At 44.7% G+C, this 26,256-nt stretch overlaps 1 protein-coding gene across 1 annotated transcript in view; it reads right to left on the reverse strand.

The window, feature by feature from the left end:
- Positions 1-379: 379 nt before the first annotated feature.
- Positions 380-26,256, reverse strand: part of LOC139449538 (nuclear factor related to kappa-B-binding protein-like) — a 42,247-nt gene continuing 16,370 nt past the window's right edge. Inside the window, exons 11-25 of the mRNA XM_071230976.1 lie at positions 18,180-18,285; positions 17,356-17,611; positions 16,423-16,510; positions 14,183-14,309; positions 12,681-12,870; positions 11,210-11,270; positions 10,174-10,348; positions 9,307-9,413; positions 8,385-8,508; positions 7,190-7,263; positions 6,058-6,889; positions 4,876-5,088; positions 3,269-3,481; positions 2,200-2,337; positions 380-1,542 (exon numbers count right to left, since the gene is read on the reverse strand). Of these exons, the coding sequence (XP_071087077.1) occupies positions 1,073-1,542; positions 2,200-2,337; positions 3,269-3,481; positions 4,876-5,088; positions 6,058-6,889; positions 7,190-7,263; positions 8,385-8,508; positions 9,307-9,413; positions 10,174-10,348; positions 11,210-11,270; positions 12,681-12,870; positions 14,183-14,309; positions 16,423-16,510; positions 17,356-17,611; positions 18,180-18,285 (3,174 nt within the window). The 3' untranslated portion in view covers positions 380-1,072. The remainder of the gene's footprint in view (positions 1,543-2,199; positions 2,338-3,268; positions 3,482-4,875; positions 5,089-6,057; positions 6,890-7,189; positions 7,264-8,384; positions 8,509-9,306; positions 9,414-10,173; positions 10,349-11,209; positions 11,271-12,680; positions 12,871-14,182; positions 14,310-16,422; positions 16,511-17,355; positions 17,612-18,179; positions 18,286-26,256) is intronic.

Raw genomic sequence — 26,256 nt, forward strand, 5'->3', positions numbered from 1 at the left:
AGTTGTGTGAATGGTGGGGCTAGTTGTGTGAATGGTGGGGCTAGCTGTGTGAATGGTGGGGCTAGCTGTGTGAATGGTGGGGCTAGCTTTGTGAATGGTGGGGCTAGTTGTGTGAATGGTGGGGCTAGTTGTGTGAATGGTGGGGCTAGTTGTGTGAATGGTGGGGCTAGTTGTGTGAATGGTGGGGCTAGCTGTGTGAATGGTGGGGCTAGCTGTGTGAATGGTGGGGCTAGTTGTGTGAATGGTGGGGCTAGTTGTGTGAATGGTGGGGCTAGTTGTGTGAATGGTGGGGCTAGCTGTGTGAATGGTGGGGCTAGCTGTGTGAATGGTGGGGCTAGTTGTGTGAATGGTGGGGCTAGTTGTGTGAATGGTGGGGCTAGTTGTGTGAATGGTGGGGCTAGCTGTGTGAATGGTGGGGCTAGCTGTGTGAATGGTGGGGCTAGCTGTGTGAATGGTGGGGCTAGCTGTGTGATTCTAGAGTAAGGGTGAGAAAGTAGCGGTCATCCTGAACACACTTGTGACACACTCCGGGCAAGTCTGGCCTTCACTGATTGATCCCTGCTAACTAAGAGCAGGTTAGTTCCATCTTTTCCTGTCAAAATTGGTGCAGGCTGAAATTGTCCTTATAGTTATATCAAATAAGGCTGTTGCACTCATCTGAAATTCCTTGAATTACCAGCTAAATAACATCTATTTCACTGTCCGTAGTCTTCACAGTAACACATCAGATTGATGCATTTCCCAACAATGTTGTCAATCTGCAATGTTCCTTCAGACATCCTGCCCTTCAGTTCCTGATCAGGGTCTAGTTCCACAAAGCCATCTTAGCGCTACGATAGTCGTAAGCCTATGTTAAAGTATGGGAGTTACGATCATCTCAGAGCTAAGATCACTTTGTGGAACAGGACCCTGGCAATGTTCCATTGAGCAGGCAGACCACACACACACACACACACAATATCAGTGATGTGCCAAGTGTTGTTAAACAACTGAGGCTGGTCGTATCTGTACAATCCCAGAGGATGAACCTTATGATGCCTGAGGAGATGGACTTGGTCAACACAATCATCCCCTAAGGTTTACTCTCTCCAGAATCTGTCTTTCCTGTTCCATCTCCAATCTCTACCGCTGCCAACGGTGTCGACGGTGGAGTAGCCACCGTTACCGTTGACACCGTTGGATGATGCGCTGTAGCTGTTGTGACATTGTTCAAAAGTTTCCCGACAGTCTGTATGACACAGACACCAGGGGCACCGACGGATGTGCCCGGGGGCACATTTGTCGGCTTCATCCCTGGTGGGGGTGTGATGATCCGTGCGTACACCGGCTGTGGTTTGCCTTTGGGCGAGCCCCGGACGGACTTGGTGGTCTGGATGACCTGGGATGTGGACATCATGGTGGCGGGGTTCTGCTGGAGAGTGGGCTGTGAGATGAGGATGGTGGCTTGCCCCGGCTTCAGGCCTGCCTGCTGAGACAATACGGTCCGCACCACCTGGATGTTCTGACCACCCTTCCCTGCATTGCTGACGATGATCGGCGTTCCTGTTACAATCAAGGATACAGTGAGAGTCTGTATGAATGTAGTCAGGATAATGTTTTGGTTTGGTTTGGTTTGTTTGTTGTTTAATGCCGCACTCAGCAATATTACAGCTATATGACGGCGGTCTGTAAATAATCAAGTCTGGACCAGACAATCCAGTGATTAATATCATGAGCATCAATCCACACAATTGGTGAGTGAGTGAGTATGGTTTTACGCCGCTTTTAGCAATATTCCAGCAATATCACGGTGGGGGACATCAGAAATAGGCTTCACACCACGCAATTGGGATTGATGACATGCATCAACCAAGTCAGCAATGTCTGACCACCTGATCCTATAAGTCGCCTTTTACGGCAGGCATTGGTTGCTGAAGACCTATTCTACCCCCGAATCTCCACGGGTCTCAGGATAATGTAGTCAATGACATACAGCATGACTTCAAATGAAAACTGCATCATCTACAAAAACACCTTTTCAAAAATGATGAAATTAATCAATCCAAACAATTTTTTTTTAATTTGGGAATTAATTCAATATTCAAGCATGCAATGATAAGATGCACACTACAATGTTCCTGTGCATTACAACAGATATCTAACTGCATATAACTACTCAGTGAAAGAGGCCACAACTAGAACCAGTGGTATTACGTTTACCCTGTGAGACATTCGGCACGACCCCAACAGTGTCGCCTCCTGCAGTCTTCAGTCCCTGAGGTGCCTGCTGCATGATCAATTGTGCAAGACCTGCCTGGCTGGCCGACACCATTTTGGCCTGGCCCACTCCTGGTAAACCTACAAACAAGGAAGGCAGTGAGTGAATGTCTAATGCCAGTCAGTGATATCCACCTATATCATGGCTGCCTGTAAATAATCAAGTTTGGGCCAAGCAAACCAATGATTGAAAGCATGTGTCACGTCCACAATATGACATGACACACAATCAGCCACCCCACCCCACTCAGTATGCTGACTCACTGACAGTCCTTGACCCTTAAAACAGAATGCCAGTCAGGGTAACATCAAGTACCATCTATCATTTTCTTTCGGTATTATGCAGTCAGGGATCAAACCATCGACCTTCTGCTCTTCAGGCAGAGTGAGTGAGCTCAAATTTAACATCGCATCGTCATTATCTCAGCCAGATAGCGACTCTTCGGAGAGATGCACTATCCACTAGACCATGGAGGCTAAAGGTTGATGTAGAGGAAAGTTCAAAGATGAGTGGTTTACATGTCTGACAATTAAATGAAACCAATAAGTACATGTATGATGCTGACAGACGATCATTTACCTCTTGAAACTGAAACTGAACAATAAGTTTTCTTGTGATGTATAAGAACATGTTTCACACACCATCTGCTGATGCATAATGTACAATTTTCTTATCAATAGTTACAGTGAGTGAGTGAGCGAGTGAGTGAGTTGGGTTTAACGCCGCTTTTACAGTATTCCAGTTATATCACGGCGTGTCAGCTTAATGTGGGAGGAAAGCCCGAAGTGATGCAGGTGTCAGACTTTTACCACTTCCGTGAAACCCACGAGCACGGGTATGGTGCTGACAAACCTAGAAACATAATTGGGGCGAACCGGGATTCGAACCCACAATCATAGGTTTCTGGCGTGTCCAACAGACGCAACTCTGCACAGCAAATCGCGGCGCTTTAGACGACTGGGCCACCCGTGCCCCCTCAATAGCTACAGATCCCAATCGTGCTACACTCACCTGGTCTGAGTGAGATTCCTGGTGCGAGATGAGTGACGAAGATGCCTCCCGGGGAAGTGTTGACGACCCTGGGCTGGCCCCCCATGTGTACTGTCTGGGCCTGTGAGGACGTGATGGGCCCCACCTGACCTACAATGGTCATCTTCGGCTGCCCCGCCGTCATGTGTTGGTTCCCGGTTGTCGATACTTCCGTCGCGCCTGTGTTGGAGCTGGCTGAAAACAAGAGTGAGTGAGTGAGTGAGTGAGTGAGTGAGTGAGTGAGTGAGAGTGAGTGAGTGAGTGAGAGAGAGAGAGAGAGAGAGTGAGTGAGTGTGAGAGAGAGAGAGTGAGTGAGTGAGTGTGTGAGTGAGTGTGAGAGAGAGAGAGAGAGAGAGAGAGAGAGAGAGAGTGAGTGAGTAAGTGAGTGAGTGGTTTTACATTGCTTTGAAAAATATGTCCGTTATTTCACAGGGAGTCAACATGATTTAGGAACCAAGGCCAAAGTGACACAGGTCAGAGACCACTTTGGTGAAACCCATGAGCATGGATATGGTGCTCACAAAGCATGGATCAAACTTAGACACAAAATGGATCTTGGATCCAAACACAAAGTGGATCCTGGCACAGTCAAGGGAGGCAACACTGCATAACTGTCATGAATCCTCTCACTAAAATATGTATGATCATTTAATCTTTGTCTCTTTTGTGAACAACAAAACAATATCACCCTATGATATAACATTTGACATAATATTATAAATGAGTGAGTGAGTATGGTTTTACGCCGCTTTTAGCAATATTCCAGCAATATCACGGCGGGGGACACCAGAAATCGGCTTCACACATTGTACCCATGTCGGGAATCGAAAGCGGGTCTTCGGCGTGACGAGCGAACACTTTAACCACAAGGCTACCCGACCACCCCTATGTTAAATGAAAACTCTTTGATATATATAATCAACTTAGCTCTAAATATCATTGATTCACTATTCATATAAAACCCAATCTCATTAAAAACAGATCTTAGTACATCCGATTACAGGTCATGTCAGAACGGCCTTTCATGAACTCTGACCGATCAATTACATACCTAACAGGAGAGTCCACATCAGCAAATCAGAAAGCAGTTTCCTTGAGAGTTACAGCACTAGTTTCATTCCATTAGTGTCTAGGTCTTGAAAATAATTTTGTAAAAGTACTTAATTCGAAATTGGATAACGAAGCATACGAAAATTCTAGCAAGTCTAATAGATGGTCAAGGCAGGATGGTTTTATATAAGTTTGTATGGCAGTATTTCCGACTATATAAGGTCTCTTCCATTTCGAATGTTTAACCCATTTTAGCATATGGAATCAGTTGTACAGGTCGTAATTGTTGTTCGTAATTTTTGTTTGGAATGCCCCGTGTAAACTTTTCAGTGCATGATTAGAAAACACATCCTTGCAAGTGATGCTCTGATTGGTCAGATGTGAGGTTGTTTTGACATGAGCTGTAATGGGAGGTCTTTGTGTAGCAGTAGCAAGCATTAATATCTGGGTTTAATGAGAATGTATAAAAACTGATGGCAATGAACTAGTTACAGTGCAACACTTTCACCACGAAGCAACTCCAGTATTAATGTGGCTACCTGAAGACACGACACTGCGTGGCTGTGAGAGCGTGGCGATGCCAGTGGTGATTGTCTGAGGTATAATGCTGATGGCCGACAGCTGCTGTGTGTGGATCATCCCCAGGGACTGCTGGTTCTTCCCACCCAGCTGCATCAGGCTCTTGGAGTGAGTGAGGGGCTTCCCGCTGATCTGGATTGGCTTGCCTCCCACTGGCGGGACTATGCTGCTACCTGAAACACACGTCACAGTCAGAATGTGGCTGAAACATATGATGTCACACAGTCAGAATGTGGCTGAAATATACGAAGTCACACAGTCAGAATGTGGCTGAAACATATGATGTCACACAGTCAGAATGTGGCTGAAATATACGATGTCACACAGTCAGAATGTGGCTGAAACATACGATGTCACACAGTCAGAATGTGGCTGAAACATACGATGTCACACAGTCAGAATGTGGCTGAAACATACAATGTCACACAGTCAGAATGTGGCTGAAACATACGATGTCACACAGTCAGAATGTGCCTGAAACATACAATGTCACACAGTCAGAGTGGCTGAAACATACCATGTCAAAATAGCTTTTGTATGTACCAAATTGATCACAGAAATCATAATATCAATAAAACAATAATGTCAATGGCACAATGAGAACATAAATTTTCATTCTCAACTCCCTGGGGAGTATACAACCCATGCTACCTTGTGAGGAGCTAGAAGGTTAACAGTCACATTACCACCTCATCTTACTGGGTACCCATTCACTGCTGGGTGAACAGAGGCATATTTCGAACAAAGTCACTCGGCCAAGGAGTCAGTGTGGGGCAGGACCACACTACATGCATCCTCCTCTGTAAGCAGGGGGGCACGGGAGGCCCAGTCGTCTAAGGCACCGCGATTCGCTGTGCAGAGTTGCGTCCCTTGGGCACACCAGAAACCTATACCCGTGCTCATGTGTTTCACCGAAGTGGTAAACGTCTGAGGCCTGCATCACCTGGGGCTTTCCTTACATTTTAAGCTGACACGCCGCGATATAACTGGAATACTGTTAAAAGCGGCGTTAAACCCAACTCACTCACTCACTCTGAAATAGCACCACATCGGATTGTGTGCACATACACTATGAGGGGTCCCATGAACATTAATGTTTTAGTGTTATTTGCAAAAAATACTTGACCAAGTGCAGAACTCACCCTGAATTTTGATGGTTGTCGTGCGTGGGTTTGCACCCTGCAATCTGGGGGCCCCTGCACCTCCGGCAGCCAGAAGATTGCTGACTGACAGCATCTGTGGGCTCCCCTGCACCTGCTGTATCAGCCTTGCTACGGCCTGGCTGTCGGCTCCAGACATCGAACTCACCACTGTCGACACCGGGGTCGACATTGTCCCCATACCTGTCGTCACCTGTGCTAACGAGATAAGTTTGGCTGTGTTCGGTACCTGGTGAGCACCTGCTACAGTCACTGACGTGCTGGTTGGTCGCTGTAGGACCATCTCGCCTTTTGTTGTCATGGTAACATTCTGCCCTACTTGCTGATTGGCTAACGCTGCAGTGATGGCACCGCTTTGTCTTAGTAAATGCTGCTGCTGTAGTAAGTTCACGGTTTGGTTTTTACGTCCAACAGTTTCGGCCTTGACCTGAGAAATGGTCGTGATAGCACCGGGGACTGTGGCCGACACCATAGGGACGCCTACAGGTTTGGATGTTTGAGCTAGGCTGGTGGGAGATGTCAGCAGATGGGTCGTGTTCTTGAGAGGAGATTGAGCAAGAGAAGCACTAAGGGTAGAAGATGAGGTCAAAGTCAGATTTGCATGTTTAGGAGAGGCTGTCTTGGGGCTTGACTGTGGCGTCCGTGCGAATGTGGTCTGGCCCAGAGTCTTGGGGCTGTGCACAATGGAGGGGCTGGTCAATGCCTGGGACTGCAGAGCGGCCAGGTCCTCCACATTCAGGGTGGCAGCTTCTGTGGCAAGACTGGTGGAGATTGTCGGGCGTGGAGCAGATTGGGCGGATATTGCATCTTTGATCTAAAGCAAAGAAATATATTTACACAACGTTTCAACAAAATGTTTTAGTCATAGTTGTGAAGGTCATACACAAAACGAGGGGGACAGAGTAAATTTGGTCTTGGGCTTTGGTCTTAGACCTGGTTGATGCATATCATTGTATCTCAATTGCATCTAGTCCAGACTTGATTATTGACGGACCGCCATCAAACAGCTGGAATATTGCTGACAGGGGCTTTGAACAACAAACTATCAAAGAACACTTCATGACCAACACTGCTTATAAGATAAATTAAATCACTCTAGTAATCCTGGACTTACAGTTTTTGCTGTCTTGGGTTTCTGTAGAGACTTCTTGGCCTTGACTGCTGCACCCTGGGCTTGGTGGATTCGTTCTGGAACACGGAGATTTCACAAAGTCATATTAGCCAAATCCAAACACAAGATAAATTCATTCAGTTGCATGACTTTTCACTCAAACACCCCTTCCTTTAAGATATTTTAAAATAAGAGGAGTGAGATATCATCTTATCATGTTCACAATCCTCCAGTTGTAGAAACTTAGTAAAATCTAAATATTTTTTACATTTATATTCTTATCCTGCATTACTACGTTTAAGGTACATTAAGGAGTAATGCAGGATAAGTAAAAAATTTAGTAAAATCTAAATATTTTTTACATTTGTATACTTATCATGCATTACTCCTTAATGCACCTTAAACGTAGTAATGCAGGATAAGTAAAAAATAAACAGTTTCAGTCCCCTAGTCCTAGTCCACTGCATGCAAACCCCCTAAAAATGGCAAATCTCTACTAGTCCTTTACTATTCGGCAGTTTGGCAAGGGCTACAGGACTTCTAACACTGCCTTCTACCATCTATCTGGTCATACTGGTCATATTTCAATGAAGAAATTATGCAATCAGCAATCACATATTCCTACAATCTCAGTATGGATTTGTTTTTGCAATCAGACAGCCTTCTTGATTTAGTGGCAGAGCCTCATACCAAAAGATGTTCAAGGGTGGTACTTGTTAAACCTGCCTGGCACTCAGCTTTAAAGGGCTCAAATAAGGACTGGTCGGCTCGAGGTCAGTATCAAGTTGAGTGAGTGAGCTGGGTTTAATGCTACTTTGTGACAGTTATATCATCATTTTCCACTTTGCTGAAACCTACAAGGATGGGTATGGTGCTGACATACCTAGAAACATAATCAGGGCGAACTGGGATTCAAACCCAAGATCACAGGCTTCTGGTGTGCCCAAGGGACGCAACTCTGCACAGCGAACTGTGGCTACCGGTGCCTCCTCATCAACTTTTAGTCACAGAGACAATCCAAACCAGATATTTCATCATGGTACCAACACACTATTCTTACAGCCAAACTTACAAAGAGGTACATCTTCTTTTCATTGGTAGTTCCCATGTATTACAGCCTTGGTTTATGAATTACATAGACAGTTGGGGAAATGTCAAAAGTTACAAGTAAAGAATTAATCAGAATTGAAGTTTTTACCAAATTCTTCCTCTGTCCTGTTCCTGTGGAGATATATCCAGAGTTTGCGATTGACATCGTACTTAACACAGGGGTCCTTCTCCGAGTGCAGCCGGTCCAGCGCCCCACTGACCACTGTGTTGATCTGTGGACAACAATCACCAGCCTCTATTACCTGTACCACTTGATGGGTGGGGGCAGGGGACGAGGCGCAGGTTGTGATGACAAAATTCCTTAAAGGCCACTGAAGCCATTTCCAAAAGAATTCTTTATTCAGTCGTGCAGAATTTCCCTGCCAATAGTACCCCAAACTCATGAGCTTTTACACAAGAATTACTTGAATTTCTGTTTAATTTGATTTGAATTTATTGTTACCATGTTTAACCAGAAGTACTTTTTTCCAATAATAACTTAAAACTACAGCGAGCGAAATTGGTTCAGAGCCACTTTAAACAGAAGTTCAGTTTCATAAGTTTCTCAAATGATAATTAAACACCAAAGTCTAACAATATTTCCGAAACACAATTGATAATTCTATAACTTAGTTTCTACTTCAAATGTAGCAACTTCTGAAAATACGAGTGGGGTGTCTCGATTGGACAGATGCAACATATAAATAGACTTCACCAGTCAGGAGTTCATAGCAGATGGTTTAAGGCCAAAGGATGACCCTCTCTCTACTGGTGTCTGTAAAAATCTAGTCGTGATTTCATTTGTAGATTGGCATATTACTTGTATGAATTAAGAAAAAAAATCATTTTTCAGTTACAAATTTGTAACAAAAAGTTGGCAGCTCCACAGTTAAATCACAGCCTGTCAGAATAACGAGGAAGAAAATAAACACAGGTATGGGGATCACGTTACCAGGACAAATTGAGGATTCAAAGCCATGATCATGATTGATGTGGTTCGTAGTTTCCATGGTTACTGATGACCCACCCACCTGTGTGTCTGTGACCCCAGGAGCCAGGAACTGAGAGTCTTTCAGCAGCTCACAGATGTCCCCCCTCGTCCCCTCACCGTTCGGCAGGCGCGCTGCCGCATCACGCACTGGAAGCATACAAGGGAGGTAAGTCAGGAAAGAAACCTATCCAAGATAATTATTCCATCCACTAAGAGCCTGCTTGTCATCAACTGTATCCAATACTTACTGAAGACAGGAAGGTCTCTAAATACAGTTTCAGCTTCAAAACACAATCAGTGACCTACTCAATGTCAGTATGTGGGTGGCTGGACAAAAGCTGCTCAGGCAGACCTACTTTATGTCAGTATGGTGACAAAATAATTACCTACTTAGGCTAAAAAAAGTAATAGTCTTGATTCTCAGGCACCGCCCGCATGATCATAAAGTCTGCCGCATGTTTTGTTTTCATTTCCATTTTCAAAAAAGTATCAAAAACCTAATACTTAAACACAATGTACAAAAAAATTGAAAATTGAAACAAAAACAAAACATGCAATGAACTTAATGATGATGTGGGCAGTGCCTGAGAACCAAGACTATTATTTTTTAGCTGTAATATGAAAGTATGGTGACAAATCCAGTTACCTACTTAATATGAAAGTATGGTGACAAAATCAGTTACCTTCTTAATATGAAAGTATGGTGACAAAATCAGTTACCTTCTTAATATGAAAGTATGGTGACAAAATCAGTTACCTTCTTAATATGAAAGTATGGTGACAAAATCAGTTACCTTCCTAATATGAAAGTATGGTGACAAAATCAGTTACCTTCTTAATATGAAAGTATGGTGACAAAGTCAGAGACATACTTAATGAAATAACGGTGACAAAGTTGGTGACCTACCTAATGTGAGTATGGTGACAAATGCCGGTCGGTCCGACACCAGCAGGGCGTGTTCCCTGGCCTTGTTCATGGCGTTGTCCTTGCTGTAGACGCCCTTCACTGGCCCCACCACGGACTCGTAGCCATGCATGTGATAGATGAATGCCTTGTGGGGGTTCTCAAACCTCTTCTTCTCCTGAAAAATTAAGTTTCAATTGAAAGCAAGCCCATACAGGTTCGAACTAACATAATATTGCAAGCACACCCCGGTCTTCAAGCACAAGCACACCCCTGTCTTCAAATACAAGCATACCCCTGTCTTCAAGTCCAAGCCTGTCCCTGGCTTTAAGTACAAGCATACCCCTGTTTTCAAGTACAAGTATACCCCTGTCTTCAAGTACAAGCATACCCCTGTTTTCAAGTCCAAGCATACCCCGGTCTTCAAGTACAAGCAAACCCCTGTCTTCAAGTACAAGCCTGTCCCTGTCTTCATGTCCAAGCATACCCCTGTCTTCAAGTACAAGAATACCCCTGTCTTCAAATACAAGAATACCCCTGTCTTCAAGTACAAGAATACCCCTGTCTTCAAGTACAAGAATACCCCTGTTTTCAAGTACAAGAATACCCCTGTTTTCAAGTACAAGCATACCCCTGTCTTCAAGTACAAGCCTGTCCCTGTCTTCAAGTCCAAGCATGCCCCTGTCTTCAAGTCCAAGCATACCCCTGTCTTCAAGTACAAGCATACCCCTGTCTTCAAGTACAAGCATACCCCTGTCTTCAAGTACAAGCATACCCCTGTCTTCAAGTCTAAGCATACCCCGGTCTTAAGGTACAAGCATACCCCGGTCTTAAAGTCAAAACATACCCCAGTCTTCAAGTCCCAGCATACCCCGGTCTTAAGGTACGAGCATACCCCGGTCTTCAAGTACAAGCATACCCCGGTCTTCAAGTAAAAGTACAGCCCTGTTAAAACTTACAGGGCTATTCCCAGCACCCAAGGGTCACAACTCATCCATACCCCATACCACACCCACACAGGAACTCCCAGCAAACTGACCTGCTCCTGGAATGTAGCTTTTTCCTCTTGACTGGTCGGCCGCACAACAAACGCAGTCTTCCTGGAAACACAAAACATGAGGTGAATTCACGGACCGTTTACCTGAAGTCTTTCAAAAAACAAACTGAAACACTAATCAAGAAAAGATCACCTGCCTCAACAAAGTTTCAAAAAGTATCGCTCAAGATCTCCACTGTATTTTCAAATAATATTTCTGATAAGTGATATGTCTGCAGTTTAAGGTGGTGTGTTGATAGTTCTGATCAATTTAAAGCTGGATGATACTGCGTGTTACATCAAACATAACTTTGTGTCTGTTAAACACCAGCATGTCAGTTTAATGTTGGACTAGACCCCAAACTGACGCAAGTCCCAGTCATATGCAACTATGGTTAAAACAAAATGCATGTGTTTGGTGTTGACAAGAATCAATATTGGATTCAACCCCAAGAAATGAGAATCCTGTCACAGCTAAGGGTAAGGGACACAACTCTTCACAGTGACTTTCAGGGCAGTAGATGAATGGAGATCTAATCATCAGCATTTGTGGCCCAGCTTGTCCACCAGGCCCACGCACCTCACTACCAGGCCCACCCAGCTTGTCCATCAGATCCATCCAGCTTGTCCACCAGGCCCACCCAGCTTGTCCACCAGACCCACCCAGCTTGTCCACCAGACCCACCTAGCCTGTCCACCAGGCCCACCCAGCTTGTCCACCAGACCCACCTCACTACCAGGCCCACCCAGCATGTCCACCAGGCCCACCCACCTCACTGCCAGGCCCACCTAGCTTGTCCACCAGGCCCACACACCTCACTACCAGGCCCACCCAGCTTGTCCACCAGACCCACCTCACTACCAGGCCCACCCAGCATGTCCACCAGGCGAACCCACCTCACTACCAGGCCCACCTAGCTTGTCCACCAGGCCCATTCACCTCACTACCAGGCCCACCCAGCTTGTCCACCAGGCCCATTCACCTCACTACCAGGCCCACCCAGCTTGTCCACCAGACCCACCCAGCCTGTCCACCAGGCCCACCCACCTCACTACCAGGCCCACCTAGCTTGTCCACCAGACCCACCCAGCTTGTCCACCAGGCCCACCCACCTCACTACCAAACATCCTGCCTCAAACAAAAAAGGGTGGTCTTTTTGCGAACTTTCAATACACCTTGGAGCCCCCATGTTCATGGTTTAGAACCCCTATCTTCAAGCCTTGGAGCCCCCATGTTCATGGTTTAGAACCCCTATCTTCAAGCCTTGGAGCCCCAATGTTCATGGTTTAGAACCCCTATCTTCAAGCCTTGGAGCCCCAATGTTCATGGTTTAGAACCCCTATCTTCAAGCCTTGGAGCCCCAATGTTCAACCCAAAACTATAACCAAGAGTCCCCTGGATTTGAAAACAGATAGACCGATGTAAATGTTTGAGAGGGTCTTGAGGAAGGAAGAACAGTAGTAAAATACTGACGCTCTCGGTGGAGGCGGTGAGCCCTGACTGGAGTCCAGGCCGTCTGCCATCACATAGTCCTTGTTCTTCATCCAGTGCTGGAACAAGGGAGCTAACTCTGCCTCTGTGTCTCGCCCCATCCCGATCCACTTCCATTGCTGGGCCCGCTCCTTGTAGTCCAGATAGGGGATGAAGTTGTCCACCGACAGACCTAAAACAAATACAATTATGTACAACTAAAAATACTAAAGAACACCAAATTTGTTCTATGACTACACATTAAACTGACGCTGCACACCAATTTATACACCATACCTCCAAACATGCAAAAACATATTGAAGTAAATTCTTATTAATAAATATATCAACAATAATGACCTAACAGATGGCTTATTTAATAACTAACACAAACAAAATTTAGACAATCGTATGTAATCAGTGACACTGTTCAACACGATAATGCAACACGAGGCCCATTCTATTATCATCCAATCAGGACCAAGTAGACTGTTAGTTAACATGGCCTAATGTCTTTGTCAGCCATGTTGTATGGTTAGCAATCACATTCCACGGAATCACTTGCAATTCATTTATTCAGCAAAGATATTGATAATATTGTGTGTGATTCACTGGCCAGCAGAAAATGTTTGGGCCAAAATGAAAGAAATCTGTTCTATTTATCCAAGTTTCTTATTTCTTTGAGTGGCATTTAGAAGTTGGTGTGATGAAGAAGGACGAGTTCTATGGATGAACAACTTCTTTATTACAATTAGTGCGACGTTTCGGTGTAGATCCTAACACCTTTATCAAGCAAGTGATGGATAGGGCTAAACAACATAGGTATATATATACTTATTGACATGTAAGTTTATACAGTGATTAGTGATTGACACAGAGAGGTGAGTAAGATAATTGGAAGCCAGTGGATGACTAATGAACACAGAGTATAAGTTTCTTATTGTCAAATTGTCACCGCAAGCTCCTGGTACAGGGCCCTGTTCCACAAAGTGATCGTAACTACAATCAATCTTAGAGACTTACGTCGATTTTAAGATTGTCTTAGCTAAAGTTAACAACCGTTCCACAGAGCGATCTTAGAGCTATTTTACACGTTCTTAAGTAGCCGATCTTAACAAAGATCGGAATCTCCAGCCATGAAGATACGAAAGTTTCCTTTAGAGTGGCCCCCCTTGGTCATATTTAGCAGACGACACATTTCCTTGCACACCATTATAAAAGTTGCCATCTTTGTTGTTATGGTACAATATTTAAGCACAATTTTAGCGATCCTAAGTGGGTCCGGAGCAACTTAGCATTTTGATCCTAACTTACAACTCTCTTAGTTAAGATTGCTTTGTGAAATGGGCGGCTGATCGTAACAAAAATTTAAGATCACGTAATTAGTGAGTTACAATCAACTTAGCCCTAAGATATCTTTGTGGAACGGGGCCCTGGAGCTAGTCATCCTGAGCTGACCATGAACATAACACAGATCATCATCACACAGAAGAATATTTTCTTACCCAGCACGTCCCCAGACAGGAATTTGAGAGCGGAGACGACACAGTCTACCCACGACGCCTGGATTGGAAACCAGGAGTTGAGAGAGCTTGATGGAGACTCCTGCCACTCTCGTATCCTCTCTTCCAGCTGTAACAGAGACCAACAATATCATTACCCAAAGCACCAAAGTCCTAAAATACCATCATTTATCTCCAGTTCAAAAACATTACTTCCACACACTGAACATAGTCAAGAGAAATTCTTAAGTTCCTACATTTACCAAGTTTCACGATAAAGTAAGATATAAAACCCTGTTTCACAATATCCTCAAAGATGACCTTGACTTTTGAAAGACATGACATCAACACTTCATGTGGTAGGATTTTAAAGGGTACATGGACATTTCAAGCACGCCGAGGTAACCTCACTCAGAATCTAACCATGTTTTACAAACAAAAACTAAATGCTGACCTTGACCTTTGACGCATCTTTACGAAAACCTTTTATCATAGGGACCCATCCTAGGGAAGGTATATACCAAGTTTAATTATATATGCGTTAATGCCTTTTAAGAATATGTAACTGCAAACTTTATTGAGATTTTTGTCTTGTAGCCCATGCCATGTGCCGAAGATTTCACCAGGGACATTTGGAAGAAGTCCATGGCAGAATAATCTCTGATATCAGTAATCATTGTACAGTAGACATTCAAAACATCGCCAGCAGAAGCCAAATTCCACTAAAAAAACTTAAAGCTATCTTGTTTCACAGGCCTGCTAATATAACCTCCCTCAGGTTTAAGAAAATAAAAGAATTGGTTCTCAGGTAATGACTTTTTTAAATATTGTGCAGGCGGGCAGTGTTTTTTTTTGGTTGTTCAAACTAGTATGTTAACGAAATAAACATATTATTTAAAGTTAAATATCATTCAAATATAAGTATCTGAAGTATCTTATACATAACCATGATAACAGCATGAATATTTCATGATAGGCCACAGAAGGATCAAAAATCAAAATACAACAGAAAAAGGTATACATGTATCACCTTTTTTGGTATACCATACAATTACTGCAAATGAAATTAAAAATAAAACATGCAAAAATAGGTAAGAGTAATGGGCAAGAATGAAATGATTAAACACAATGTTTATGTTTATCATCCGATCCAAATTCTGTGTGTACTTAGTGAGTATGCTTAGAGACACAATTGTTGGGATGTGTCATGCCCAATCTCATTAAAATCAGATCTTAGTTCTTGCTGCCACTAAACAAAGATCTGAGGACATCCCAAAACGGGTCACGTCAGCACGACCTTTCATCCAACCAATCAGAGCGTCGCTTACCAGATCCTGAAAGTGACAGTCGGAATGTGTTTTCTAGTCATGCAACCTCGAAATATTTAACAGAGGGTTTTCCGAATGACAGTTACAGGTTTTATGATTATATCCATACAATCTATGCCATCTATAAGCCATTCCAGAATGTTGATTTGGTCAGTTTTAAAAATATGTTTCTAAGCGTAGTCACCAGTTTGAAACTAGTGCCGTAAAGCTCGAGATAGCTGCCTTCTAATTGGTAAATGTTGATTTCTTGTCATTTATTTCATTGGTCGGTCAATGTTCGCGAAAGGTCATTCTGACGGGTCCCGTAATGGGATGTCCTCAGATCTTTGGTTAGCGGTAGCGAAAACTAAGATCTGATTTTAATGAGTATGTGTCATGCCATAAGGTTATGTGAACGCTGAGTTCAGGTGAGCTACAACTGATCAAAACAGACAATACTCTTTTCCTAACATAACAGAGATTAAACAATTAAAACTGAGCAATCATTTACAGATACATTCTGGACCTTTCAGACTATTTGGTGATGCTTCGGTTAAGAGAGAGAATATATCTAGGTCAACTTCTTTGTTATGAAGAACACAACGTTTCGGAGTATATGCTTACTCTTCATCAGCATATGTATGTCCATATAAAACAACAAACGTGATAAGATAACAAAGTAGAAAACATAAACAATGGAAGCCAACAGTTAATTAGAGCTGACTGGTGATTAGCAATGGACACAAGGAAGCCAGGAGTTCAAACAACGTGTTCCTTGTGTCGTGTGAAGCACTTCTAAATGCCATTCAAAGACCTGAATGCTTCTGTTGACTGACAGATGATGGTCAGAGGCCAGGTGCACATGGCCGTCCCATCTCAAAGATAAACATATCAAGATATATCTCCAAATATCGCCACCAGCACACAAACACTGACCTTGGCTGTGGTTACTCGTTGATCAGGAAATTCATTTATCATATCACGCAATAAACTGAAGAAGTTGTCTAACTTGGATGGTCCAGTGCTGAAAAAAAGAGATAAAAAATGTGTTAACCTTCCACAACATTCATAAGGAAATTACCAGTCTTAACATTTGAATAACAGACATGTGTCTGGACCAGGTATATTTTCAAAGATACACATCGTCACATACGATAACACGGCATCAACCAAGTCACTGTACTTTACAACTCAATCTATTTGATTGCCTCTTACGACAGACATTGACTGCTGGGGACCAATCCAAACCCAGAACCCACAAGAGTGAGTGAGCATGGTTTTAAGCCACTTTTAGCCATATTCCAGCAATATCACTGCAGGACACCGGAAATGGGCTTCACACATTGTATCCATGTCGGGAATAGAACGCTTTAACCACTAGGCTAACTGACCGCCCTGAATCCACAAGAAGGAGGTGTAAGATGTAAACAATTACATATCAAGCTAAGGCTAAAAATAAAAATATTCTTGGTTCTCAGGCACCGCCCGCATCATCATAAGTTTGCCGCATGTTTCGTTTTTAATCCCATTTAAAAAAAATAAATTAATAAATCCTTAAATATTCCAAGTCCAACGGTAGTCAAATACTGTATGCCAGTATTTTACTCATTAAGGAATACATTTATATAGGGAGGCCCTTTCCCAGGTTAATTGTACACAATTGTTTATTGATTACACAACTGTTTATTGGTTACATACTAGTTTGAACAATCCAAAAAAAAAGACACCACCCGCCGGACTATATTTTCAAAAACCATTGCCTGAGAACAATTCTTTTATTTTTTTTAGCCTAATGGAGCCCGATATAAAATGGTTTCATTCAAGAATGTTTTTCCTGGCAATATCTTTACAACAAAACATCTAACTCACTCAGGTAATGGAAAATCAGGCACAGTGTCGTCCTCTCTTGTCAGGATGTCTGGATGGACCTCCAGCCCAGCGCTGGCAGTCTGTATAGAAGGGGAGGCAACTCTCTCATCCACACTGCCAGAATCCACAGACTCCGTCTTGATCTTCTTCTTGGCTTTCTTCTCCTCCCTATCCTTGCCCTTGATCTTCTTCTTCAATACAGGTGAGGTTTGTGTTGTTGGTGCTGAGGCTGCTGCTGCTGTTGCGGATGCTGATGCTAACAGAATCAGTCATGATGTAAAACATCTCGGTCATGTCAGTTAAAGTTGTTTGTTTGGGCTATACAACAGAGCCCCTATAATAATCGAGTAAGGACTATTATCATTATTATCCTGCTAACATCAATTCAACAGATGGGAGTACATATTTCCAGGTCCCCAACAAACACAAGGTAAGGAAGCAAGGATAAGAAGACTACATTTCATATTGAGTGAGTTGGCCTTAACACCGCTTTGAACAGTATTCCAGTTATATCACGGCAAGTCAGCTTTATGTGGGAGGAAATCCCGAAGAGATGCCGGTCCTTGACTTTACCACTTTGGTGAAACCCACAAGCATGAAATTGGTGCTGACAAACCTAGAAACATAACCTGGGCGAACCGGGATTTGAACCCACGATTGTATGTTTCTTGTGTGCCCAAGGGACGCAACTTAATACTGTGCTTCAGACAGCCGGCCACCTGGTCCCACCGATTCAACAGATGAACTGGCAGCACACATACCCTTCTCACCCGACATTTCATACTGATAGTCATGTATTCTAAGTTTTTAAGATGAAGACATACTTGTACTTGAAGAAGGAGAGGCTTTGGTTGTGATCTTCTTGTTGGCCTGACATCGAGACAGAATGTCCTGGAGTGAGATGTTCTGGGTGTCCAACTCTGGCAACTCCTGAAACACAACAGTGGAGTAGAGGCATGCAAATACAGTCAGCTTCTGTGTACAGCCAAATACAGTCAGCTCCTGTGTACAGCCATATAAAGTCAGCTTCTGTGTACAGTCATATACAGTCAGCTTCTGTATACAGCCATATACAGTCAGCTTCTGTGTACAGCCATATACAGTCAGCTTCTGTGTACAGCCATATACAGTCAGCTTCTGTATACAGCCATATACAGTCAGCTTCTGTGTACAGCCATATAGTCAGCTTCTGTGTACAGCCATATAGTCAGCTTCTGTGTACAGCCATGTACAGCCAGCTTCTGTGTACAGCCATGTACAGTCAGTTTCTGTGTACAGCCATATAGTCAGCTTCTGTGTACAGCCATATACAGTCAGCTTCTGTGTACAGCCATGTACAGTCAGCTTCTGTGTACAGCCATATACAGTCAGCTCCTGTGTACAGCCATATACAGTCAGCTCCTGTGTACAGCCATGTACAGCCAGCCCCTGTGTACAGCCATGTACAGTCAGCTTCTGTGTACAGCCATATACAGTCAGCTTCTGTGTACAGCCATATACAGTCAGCTTCTGTGTACAGCCATATACAGTCAGCTTCTGTGTACAGCCATATACAGTCAGTTTCTGTGTACAGCCATATACAGTCAGCTTCTGTGTACAGCCATATACAGTCAGCTTCTGTGTACAGCCATATACAGTCAGCTTCTGTGTACAGCCATGTACAGTCAGCTTCTGTGTACAGCCATATACAGTCAGCTCCTGTGTACAGCCATATACAGTCAGCTCCTGTGTACAGCCATGTACAGTCAGCTTCTGTGTACAGCCATATACAGTCAGCTCCTGTGTACAGCCATCTAAAGTCAGCTCCTGTGTACAGCCATATACAGTCAGCTCCTGTGTACAGCCATATACAGTCAGCTCCTGTGTACAGCCATATACAGTCAGCTTCTGTGTACAGCCATATACAGTCAGCTCCTGTGTACAGCCATATACAGTCAGCTCCCGTGTACAGCCATATACAGTCAGCTCCTGTGTACAGCCATATAAAGTCAGCTTCTGTGTACAGCCATGTAAAGTCAGCTTCTGTGTACAGCCATATACAGTCAGCTCCTGTGTACAGCCATATAAAGTCAGCTTCTGTGTACAGCCATCTACAGTCAGCTTCTGTGTACAGCCATGTAAAGTCAGCTCCTGTGTACAGCCATATACAGTCAGCTCCTGTGTACAGACATGTACAGTCAGCTTCTGTGTACAGCCATATACAGTCAGCTTCTGTGTACAGCCATATACAGACAGCTCCTGTGTACAGCCATATACAGTCAGCTCCTGTGTACAGCCATATAAAGTCAGCTTCTGTGTACAGCCATGTAAAGTCAGCTCCTGTGTACAGCCATATACAGTCAGCTCCTGTGTACAGACATGTACAGTCAGCTTCTGTGTACAGCCATATACAGTCAGCTTCTGTGTACAGCCATATACAGACAGCTCCTGTGTACAGCCATATACAGTCAGCTCCTGTGTACAGCCATATACAGTCAGCTCCTGTGTACAGCCATATACAGTCAGCTCCTGTGTACAGCCATATACAGTCAGCTCCTGTGTACAGCCATATACAGTCAGCTCCTGTGTACAGCCATATACAGTCAGCTTCTGTATACAGCCATGTACAGTCAGCTTCTGTGTACAGCCATATATAGTCAGCTCCTGTGTACAGCCATGTAAAGTCAGCTCCTGTGTACAGCCATATACAGTCAGCTCCTGTGTACAGCCATATACAGTCAGCTCCTGTGTACAGCCATATACAGTCAGCTTCTGTGTACAACCATATACAGTCAGCTTCTGTGTACAGCCATATACAGTCAGCTCCTGTGTACAGCCATGTACAGTCAGCTCCTGTGTACAGCCATATATAGTCAGCTTCTGTGTACAGCCATATACAGTCAGCTCCTGTGTAAAGCCATATAAAGTCAGCTCCTGTGTACAGCCATATACAGTCAGCTTCTGTGTACAGCCATGTACAGTCAGCTTCTGTGTACAGCCATATACAGTCAGCTTCTGTGTACAGCCAAATACAGTCAGCTCCTGTGTACAGCCATATACAGTCAGCTCCTGTGTACAGCCATATACAGTCAGCTTCTGTGTACAGCCATATACAGTCAGCTCCTGTGTACAGCCATATAGTCAGCTTCTGTGTACAGCCATATAAAGTCAGCTTCTGTGTACAGCCATATACAGTCAGCTTCTGTGTACAGCCATGTACAGTCAGCTTCTGTGTACAGCCATATACAGTCAGCTTCTGTGTACAGCCATGTACAGTCAGCTCCTGTGTACAGCCATGTACAGTCAGTTTCTGTGTACAGCCATATACAGTCAGCTCCTGTGTACAGCCATGTAGAGTCAGCTCCTGTGTACAGCCATATACAGTCAGCTCCTGTGTACAGCCATATACAGTCAGCTTCTGTGTACAGCCATGTAAAGTCAGCTTCTGTGTACAGCCATGTACAGTCAGCTCCTGTGTACAGCCATGTACAGTCAGCTCCTGTGTACAGCCATATACAGTCAGCTTCTGTGTACAGCCATGTACAGTCAGCTTCTGTGTACAGCCATATACAGTCAGCTTCTGTGTACAGCCATATACAGTCAGCTCCTGTGTACAGCCATGTACAGTCAGCTTCTGTGTACAGCCATATACAGTCAGCTTCTGTGTACAGCCATGTACAGCCAGCCCCTGTGTACAGCCATGTACAGTCAGCTTCTGTGTACAGCCATATACAGTCAGCTTCTGTGTACAGCCATATACAGTCAGCTTCTGTGTACAGCCATGTACAGCCAGCCCCTGTGTACAGCCATGTACAGTCAGCTTCTGTGTACAGCCATATACAGTCAGCTTCTGTGTACAGCCATGTACAGCCAGCCCCTGTGTACAGCCATATACAGTCAGCTCCTGTGTACAGCCATATACAGTCAGCTCCTGTGTACAGCCATGTACAGTCAGCTTCTGTGTACAGCCATATACAGTCAGCTCCTGTGTACAGCCATATACAGTCAGCTCCTGTGTACAGCCATATACAGTCAGCTTCTGTGTACAGCCATATACAGTCAGCTTCTGTGTACAGCCATGTACAGTCAGCTTCTGTGTACAGCCATATACAGTCAGCTCCTGTGTACAGCCATATACAGTCAGCTTCTGTGTACAGCCATATACAGTCAGCTTCTGTGTACAGCCATGTACAGCCAGCCCCTGTGTACAGCCATATACAGTCAGCTTCTGTGTACAGCCATGTACAGTCAGCTCCTGTGTACAGCCATATACAGTCAGCTTCTGTGTACAGCCATATACAGTCAGCTTCTGTGTACAGCCATGTACAGCCAGCCCCTGTGTACAGCCATATACAGTCAGCTTCTGTGTACAGCCATGTACAGTCAGCTTCTGTGTACAGCCATATACAGTCAGCTTCTGTGTACAGCCATATACAGTCAGCTCCTGTGTACAGCCATATACAGTCAGCTCCTGTGTACAGCCATATACAGTCAGCTTCTGTGTACAGTCATGTACAGTCAGCTTCTGTGTACAGCCATATACAGTCAGCTCCTGTGTACAGCCATATACAGTCAGCTTCTGTGTACAGCCATATACAGTCAGCTCCTGTGTACAGCCATATACAGTCAGCTTCTGTGTACAGCCATATACAGTCAGCTTCTGTGTACAGCCATGTACAGTCAGCTTCTGTGTACAGCCATGTACAGCCAGCCCCTGTGTACAGCCATGTACAGTCAGCTCCTGTGTACAGCCATGTACAGTCAGCTTCTGTGTCTGATGTGTGTGCGTGTCTGTGTGAGAGAGATGCTACATGAATACCCCAGTGAGATGTGTGTGTGGTCTGTGTGAGAGAGATGCTACATGAATACCCCAGTGAGATGTGTGTGTGGTCTGTGTAAGAGAGATGCTACATGAATACCCCAGTGAGATGTGTGTGTGGTCTGTGTGAGAGAGATGCTACATGAATACCCCAGTGAGATGTGTGTGTGGTCTGTGTGAGAGAGATGCTACATGAATACCCCAGTGAGATGTGTGTGTGGTCTGTGTGAGAGATGCTCCATGAATACCCCAGTGAGATGTGTGTGGTCTGTGTGAGAGAGATGCTACATGAATACCCCAGTGAGATGTGTGTGTGGTCTGTGTGAGAGAGATGCTACATGAATACCCCAGTGAGATGTATGTGTGGTCTGTGTGAGAGAGATGCTACATGAATACCCCAGTGAGATGTGTGTGTGGTCTGTGTGAGAGAGATGCTACATGAATACCCCAGTGAGATGTGTGTGTGGTCTGTGTGAGAGAGATGCTACATGAATACCCCAGTGAGATGTGTGTGTGGTCTGTGTGAGAGAGATGCTACATGAATACCCCAGTGAGATGTGTGTGTGGTCTGTGTGAGAGAGATGCTACATGAATACCCCAGTGAGATGTGTGTGTGTGGTCTGTGTGAGAGAGATGCTACATGAATACCCCAGTGAGATGTGTGTGTGGTCTGTGTAAGAGAGATGCTACATGAATACCCCAGTGAGATGTGTGTGTGTGGTCTGTGTGAGAGAGATGCTACATGAATACCCCAGTGAGATGTGTGTGTGGTCTGTGTGAGAGAGATGCTACATGAATACCCCAGTGAGATGTGTGTGTGGTCTGTGTGAGAGAGATGCTACATGAATACCCCAGTGAGATGTGTGTGTGGTCTGTGTGAGAGAGATGCTACATGAATACCCCAGTGAGATGTGTGTGTGGTCTGTGTGAGAGAGATGCTACATGAATACTCCAGTGAGATGTGTGTGGTCTGTGTGAGAGAGATGCTACATGAATACCCCAGTGAGATGTGTGTGGTCTGTGTGAGAGAGATGCTACATGAATACCCCAGTGAGATGTGTGTGTGTCTGTGTGAGAGAGATGCTACATGAATACCCCAGTGAGATGTGTGTGGTCTGTGTGAGAGAGATGCTACATGAATACCCCAGTGAGATGTGTGTGGTCTGTGTGAGAGAGATGCTACATGAATACCCCAGTGAGATGTGTGTGTGGTCTGTGTGACAGAGATGCTACATGAATACCCCAGTGAGATGTGTGTGTGGTCTGTGTGAGAGAGATGCTACATGAATACTCCAGTGAGATGTGTGTGTGGTCTGTGTGAGAGAGATGCTACATGAATACCCCAGTGAGATGTGTGTGTGGTCTGTGTGAGAGAGATGCTACATGAATACTCCAGTGAGATGTGTGTGGTCTGTGTGAGAGAGATGCTACATGAATACCCCAGTGAGATGTGTGTGTGTCTGTGTGAGAGAAATGCTACATGAATACTCCAGTGAGATGTGTGTGTGGTCTGTGTGAGAGAGATGCTCCATGAATACCCCAGTGAGATGTGTGTGTGGTCTGTGTGAGAGAGATGCTACATGAATACCCCAGTGAGATGTGTGTGTGGTCTGCGTGAGAGAGATGCTACATGAATACCCCAGTGAGATGTGTGTGTGGTCTGTGTGAGAGAGATGCTACATGAATACCCCAGTGAGATGTGTGTGTGGTCTGTGTGAGAGAGATGCTACATGAATACTCCAGTGAGATGTGTGTGGTCTGTGTGAGAGAGATGCTACATGAATACCCCAGTGAGATGTGTGTGGTCTGTGTGAGAGAGATGCTACATGAATACCCCAGTGAGATGTGTGTGTGGTCTGTGTGAGAGAGATGCTACATGAATACCCCAGTGAGATGTGTGTGGTCTGTGTGAGAGAGATGCTACATGAATACCCCAGTGAGATGTGTGTGTGGTCTGTGTGAGAGAGATGCTACATGAATACCCCAGTGAGATGTCTGTGTGAGAGAGATGCTACATGAATACCCCAGTGAGATGTCTGTGTGAGAGATGCTACATGAATACCCCAGTGAGATGTCTGTGTGAGAGATGCTACATGAATACCCCAGTGAGATGTCTGTGAGAGAGATGCTACATGAATACCCTAGTGAGATGTGTGTGTGGTCTGTGTGAGAGAGATGCTACATGAATACCCTAGTGAGATGTGTGTGTGGTCTGTGTGAGAGAGATGCTACATGAATACCCTAGTGAGATGTGTGTGTGGTCTGTGTAAGAGAGATGCTGCATGAATACCCCAGTGAGATGTGTGTGTGGTCTGTGTGAGAGAGATGCTACATGAATACCCCAGTGAGATGTGTGTTGTCTGTGTGAGAGAGATGCTACATGAATACCCCAGTGAGATGTGTGTGTGGTCTGTGTGAGAGAGATGCTACATGAATACCCCAGTGAGATGTGTGTGGTCTGTGTGAGAGAGATGCTACATGAATACCCCAGTGAGATGTGTGTGTGGTCTGTGTGAGAGAGATGCTACATGAATACCCCAGTGAGATGTGTGTGTGGTCTGTGTGAGAGAGATGCTACATGAATACCCCAGTGAGATGTGTGTGTGGTCTGTGTGAGAGAGATGCTACATGAATACCCCAGTGAGATGTGTGTGTGGTCTGTGTGAGAGAGATGCTACATGAATACCCCAGTGAGATGTGTGTGTGGTCTGTGTGAGAGAGATGCTACATGAATACCCCAGTGAGATGTGTGTGTGGTCTGTGTGAGAGAGATGCTACATGAATACCCCAGTGAGATGTGTGTGTGGTCTGTGTGAGAGAGATGCTACATGAATACCCCAGTGAGATGTGTGTGTGGTCTGTGTGAGAGAGATGCTACATGAATACCCCAGTGAGATGTGTGTGTGGTCTGTGTGAGAGAGATGCTACATGAATACCCCAGTGAGATGTGTGTGTGGTCTGTGTGAGAGAGATGCTACATGAATACCCCAGTGAGATGTGTGTGTGGTCTGTGTGAGAGAGATGCTACATGAATACCCCAGTGAGATGTGTGTGTGGTCTGTGTGAGAGAGATGCTACATGAATACCCCAGTGAGATGTGTGTTGTCTGTGTGAGAGAGATGCTACATGAATACCCCAGTGAGATGTGTGTGTGGTCTGTGTGAGAGAGATGCTACATGAATACCCCAGTGAGATGTGTGTGGTCTGTGTGAGAGAGATGCTACATGAATACCCCAGTGAGATGTGTGTGTGGTCTGTGTGAGAGAGATGCTACATGAATACCCCAGTGAGATGTGTGTGTGGTCTGTGTGAGAGAGATGCTACATGAATACCCCAGTGAGATGTGTGTGTGGTCTGTGTGAGAGAGATGCTACATGAATACCCCAGTGAGATGTGTGTGTGGTCTGTGTGAGAGAGATGCTACATGAATACCCCAGTGAGATGTGTGTGTGGTCTGTGTGAGAGAGATGCTACATGAATACCCCAGTGAGATGTATGTGTGGTCTGTGTGAGAGAGATGCTACATGAATACCCCAGTGAGATGTGTGTGGTCTGTGTGAGAGAGATGCTACATGAATACCCCAGTGAGATGTGTGTGTGGTCTGTGTGAGAGAGATGCTACATGAATACCCCAGTGAGATGTGTGTGTGGTCTGTGTGAGAGAGATGCTACATGAATACCCCAGTGAGATGTGTGTGTGGTCTGTGTGAGAGAGATGCTACATGAATACCCCAGTGAGATGTGTGTGTGGTCTGTGTGAGAGAGATGCTACATGAATACCCCAGTGAGATGTGTGTGTGGTCTGTGTGAGAGAGATGCTACATGAATACCCCAGTGAGATGTGTGTGGTCTGTGTGACAGAGATGCTACATGAATACCCCAGTGAGATGTGTGTGTGGTCTGTGTGAAAGAGATGCTACATGAATACCCCAGTGAGATGTGTGTGGTCTGTGTGACAGAGATGCTACATGAATACCCCAGTGAGATGTGTGTGTGGTCTGTGTGAGAGAGATGCTACATGAATACCCCAGTGAGATGTGTGTGTGGTCTGTGTAAGAGAGATGCTACATGAATACCCCAGTGAGATGTGTGTGTGGTCTGTG

Source organism: Haliotis cracherodii, unplaced genomic scaffold (genome assembly GCF_022045235.1).
Source record: "Haliotis cracherodii isolate W230 unplaced genomic scaffold, xgHalCrac1.p SCAF_8, whole genome shotgun sequence".
NCBI lineage: Eukaryota > Metazoa > Mollusca > Gastropoda > Lepetellida > Haliotidae > Haliotis > Haliotis cracherodii.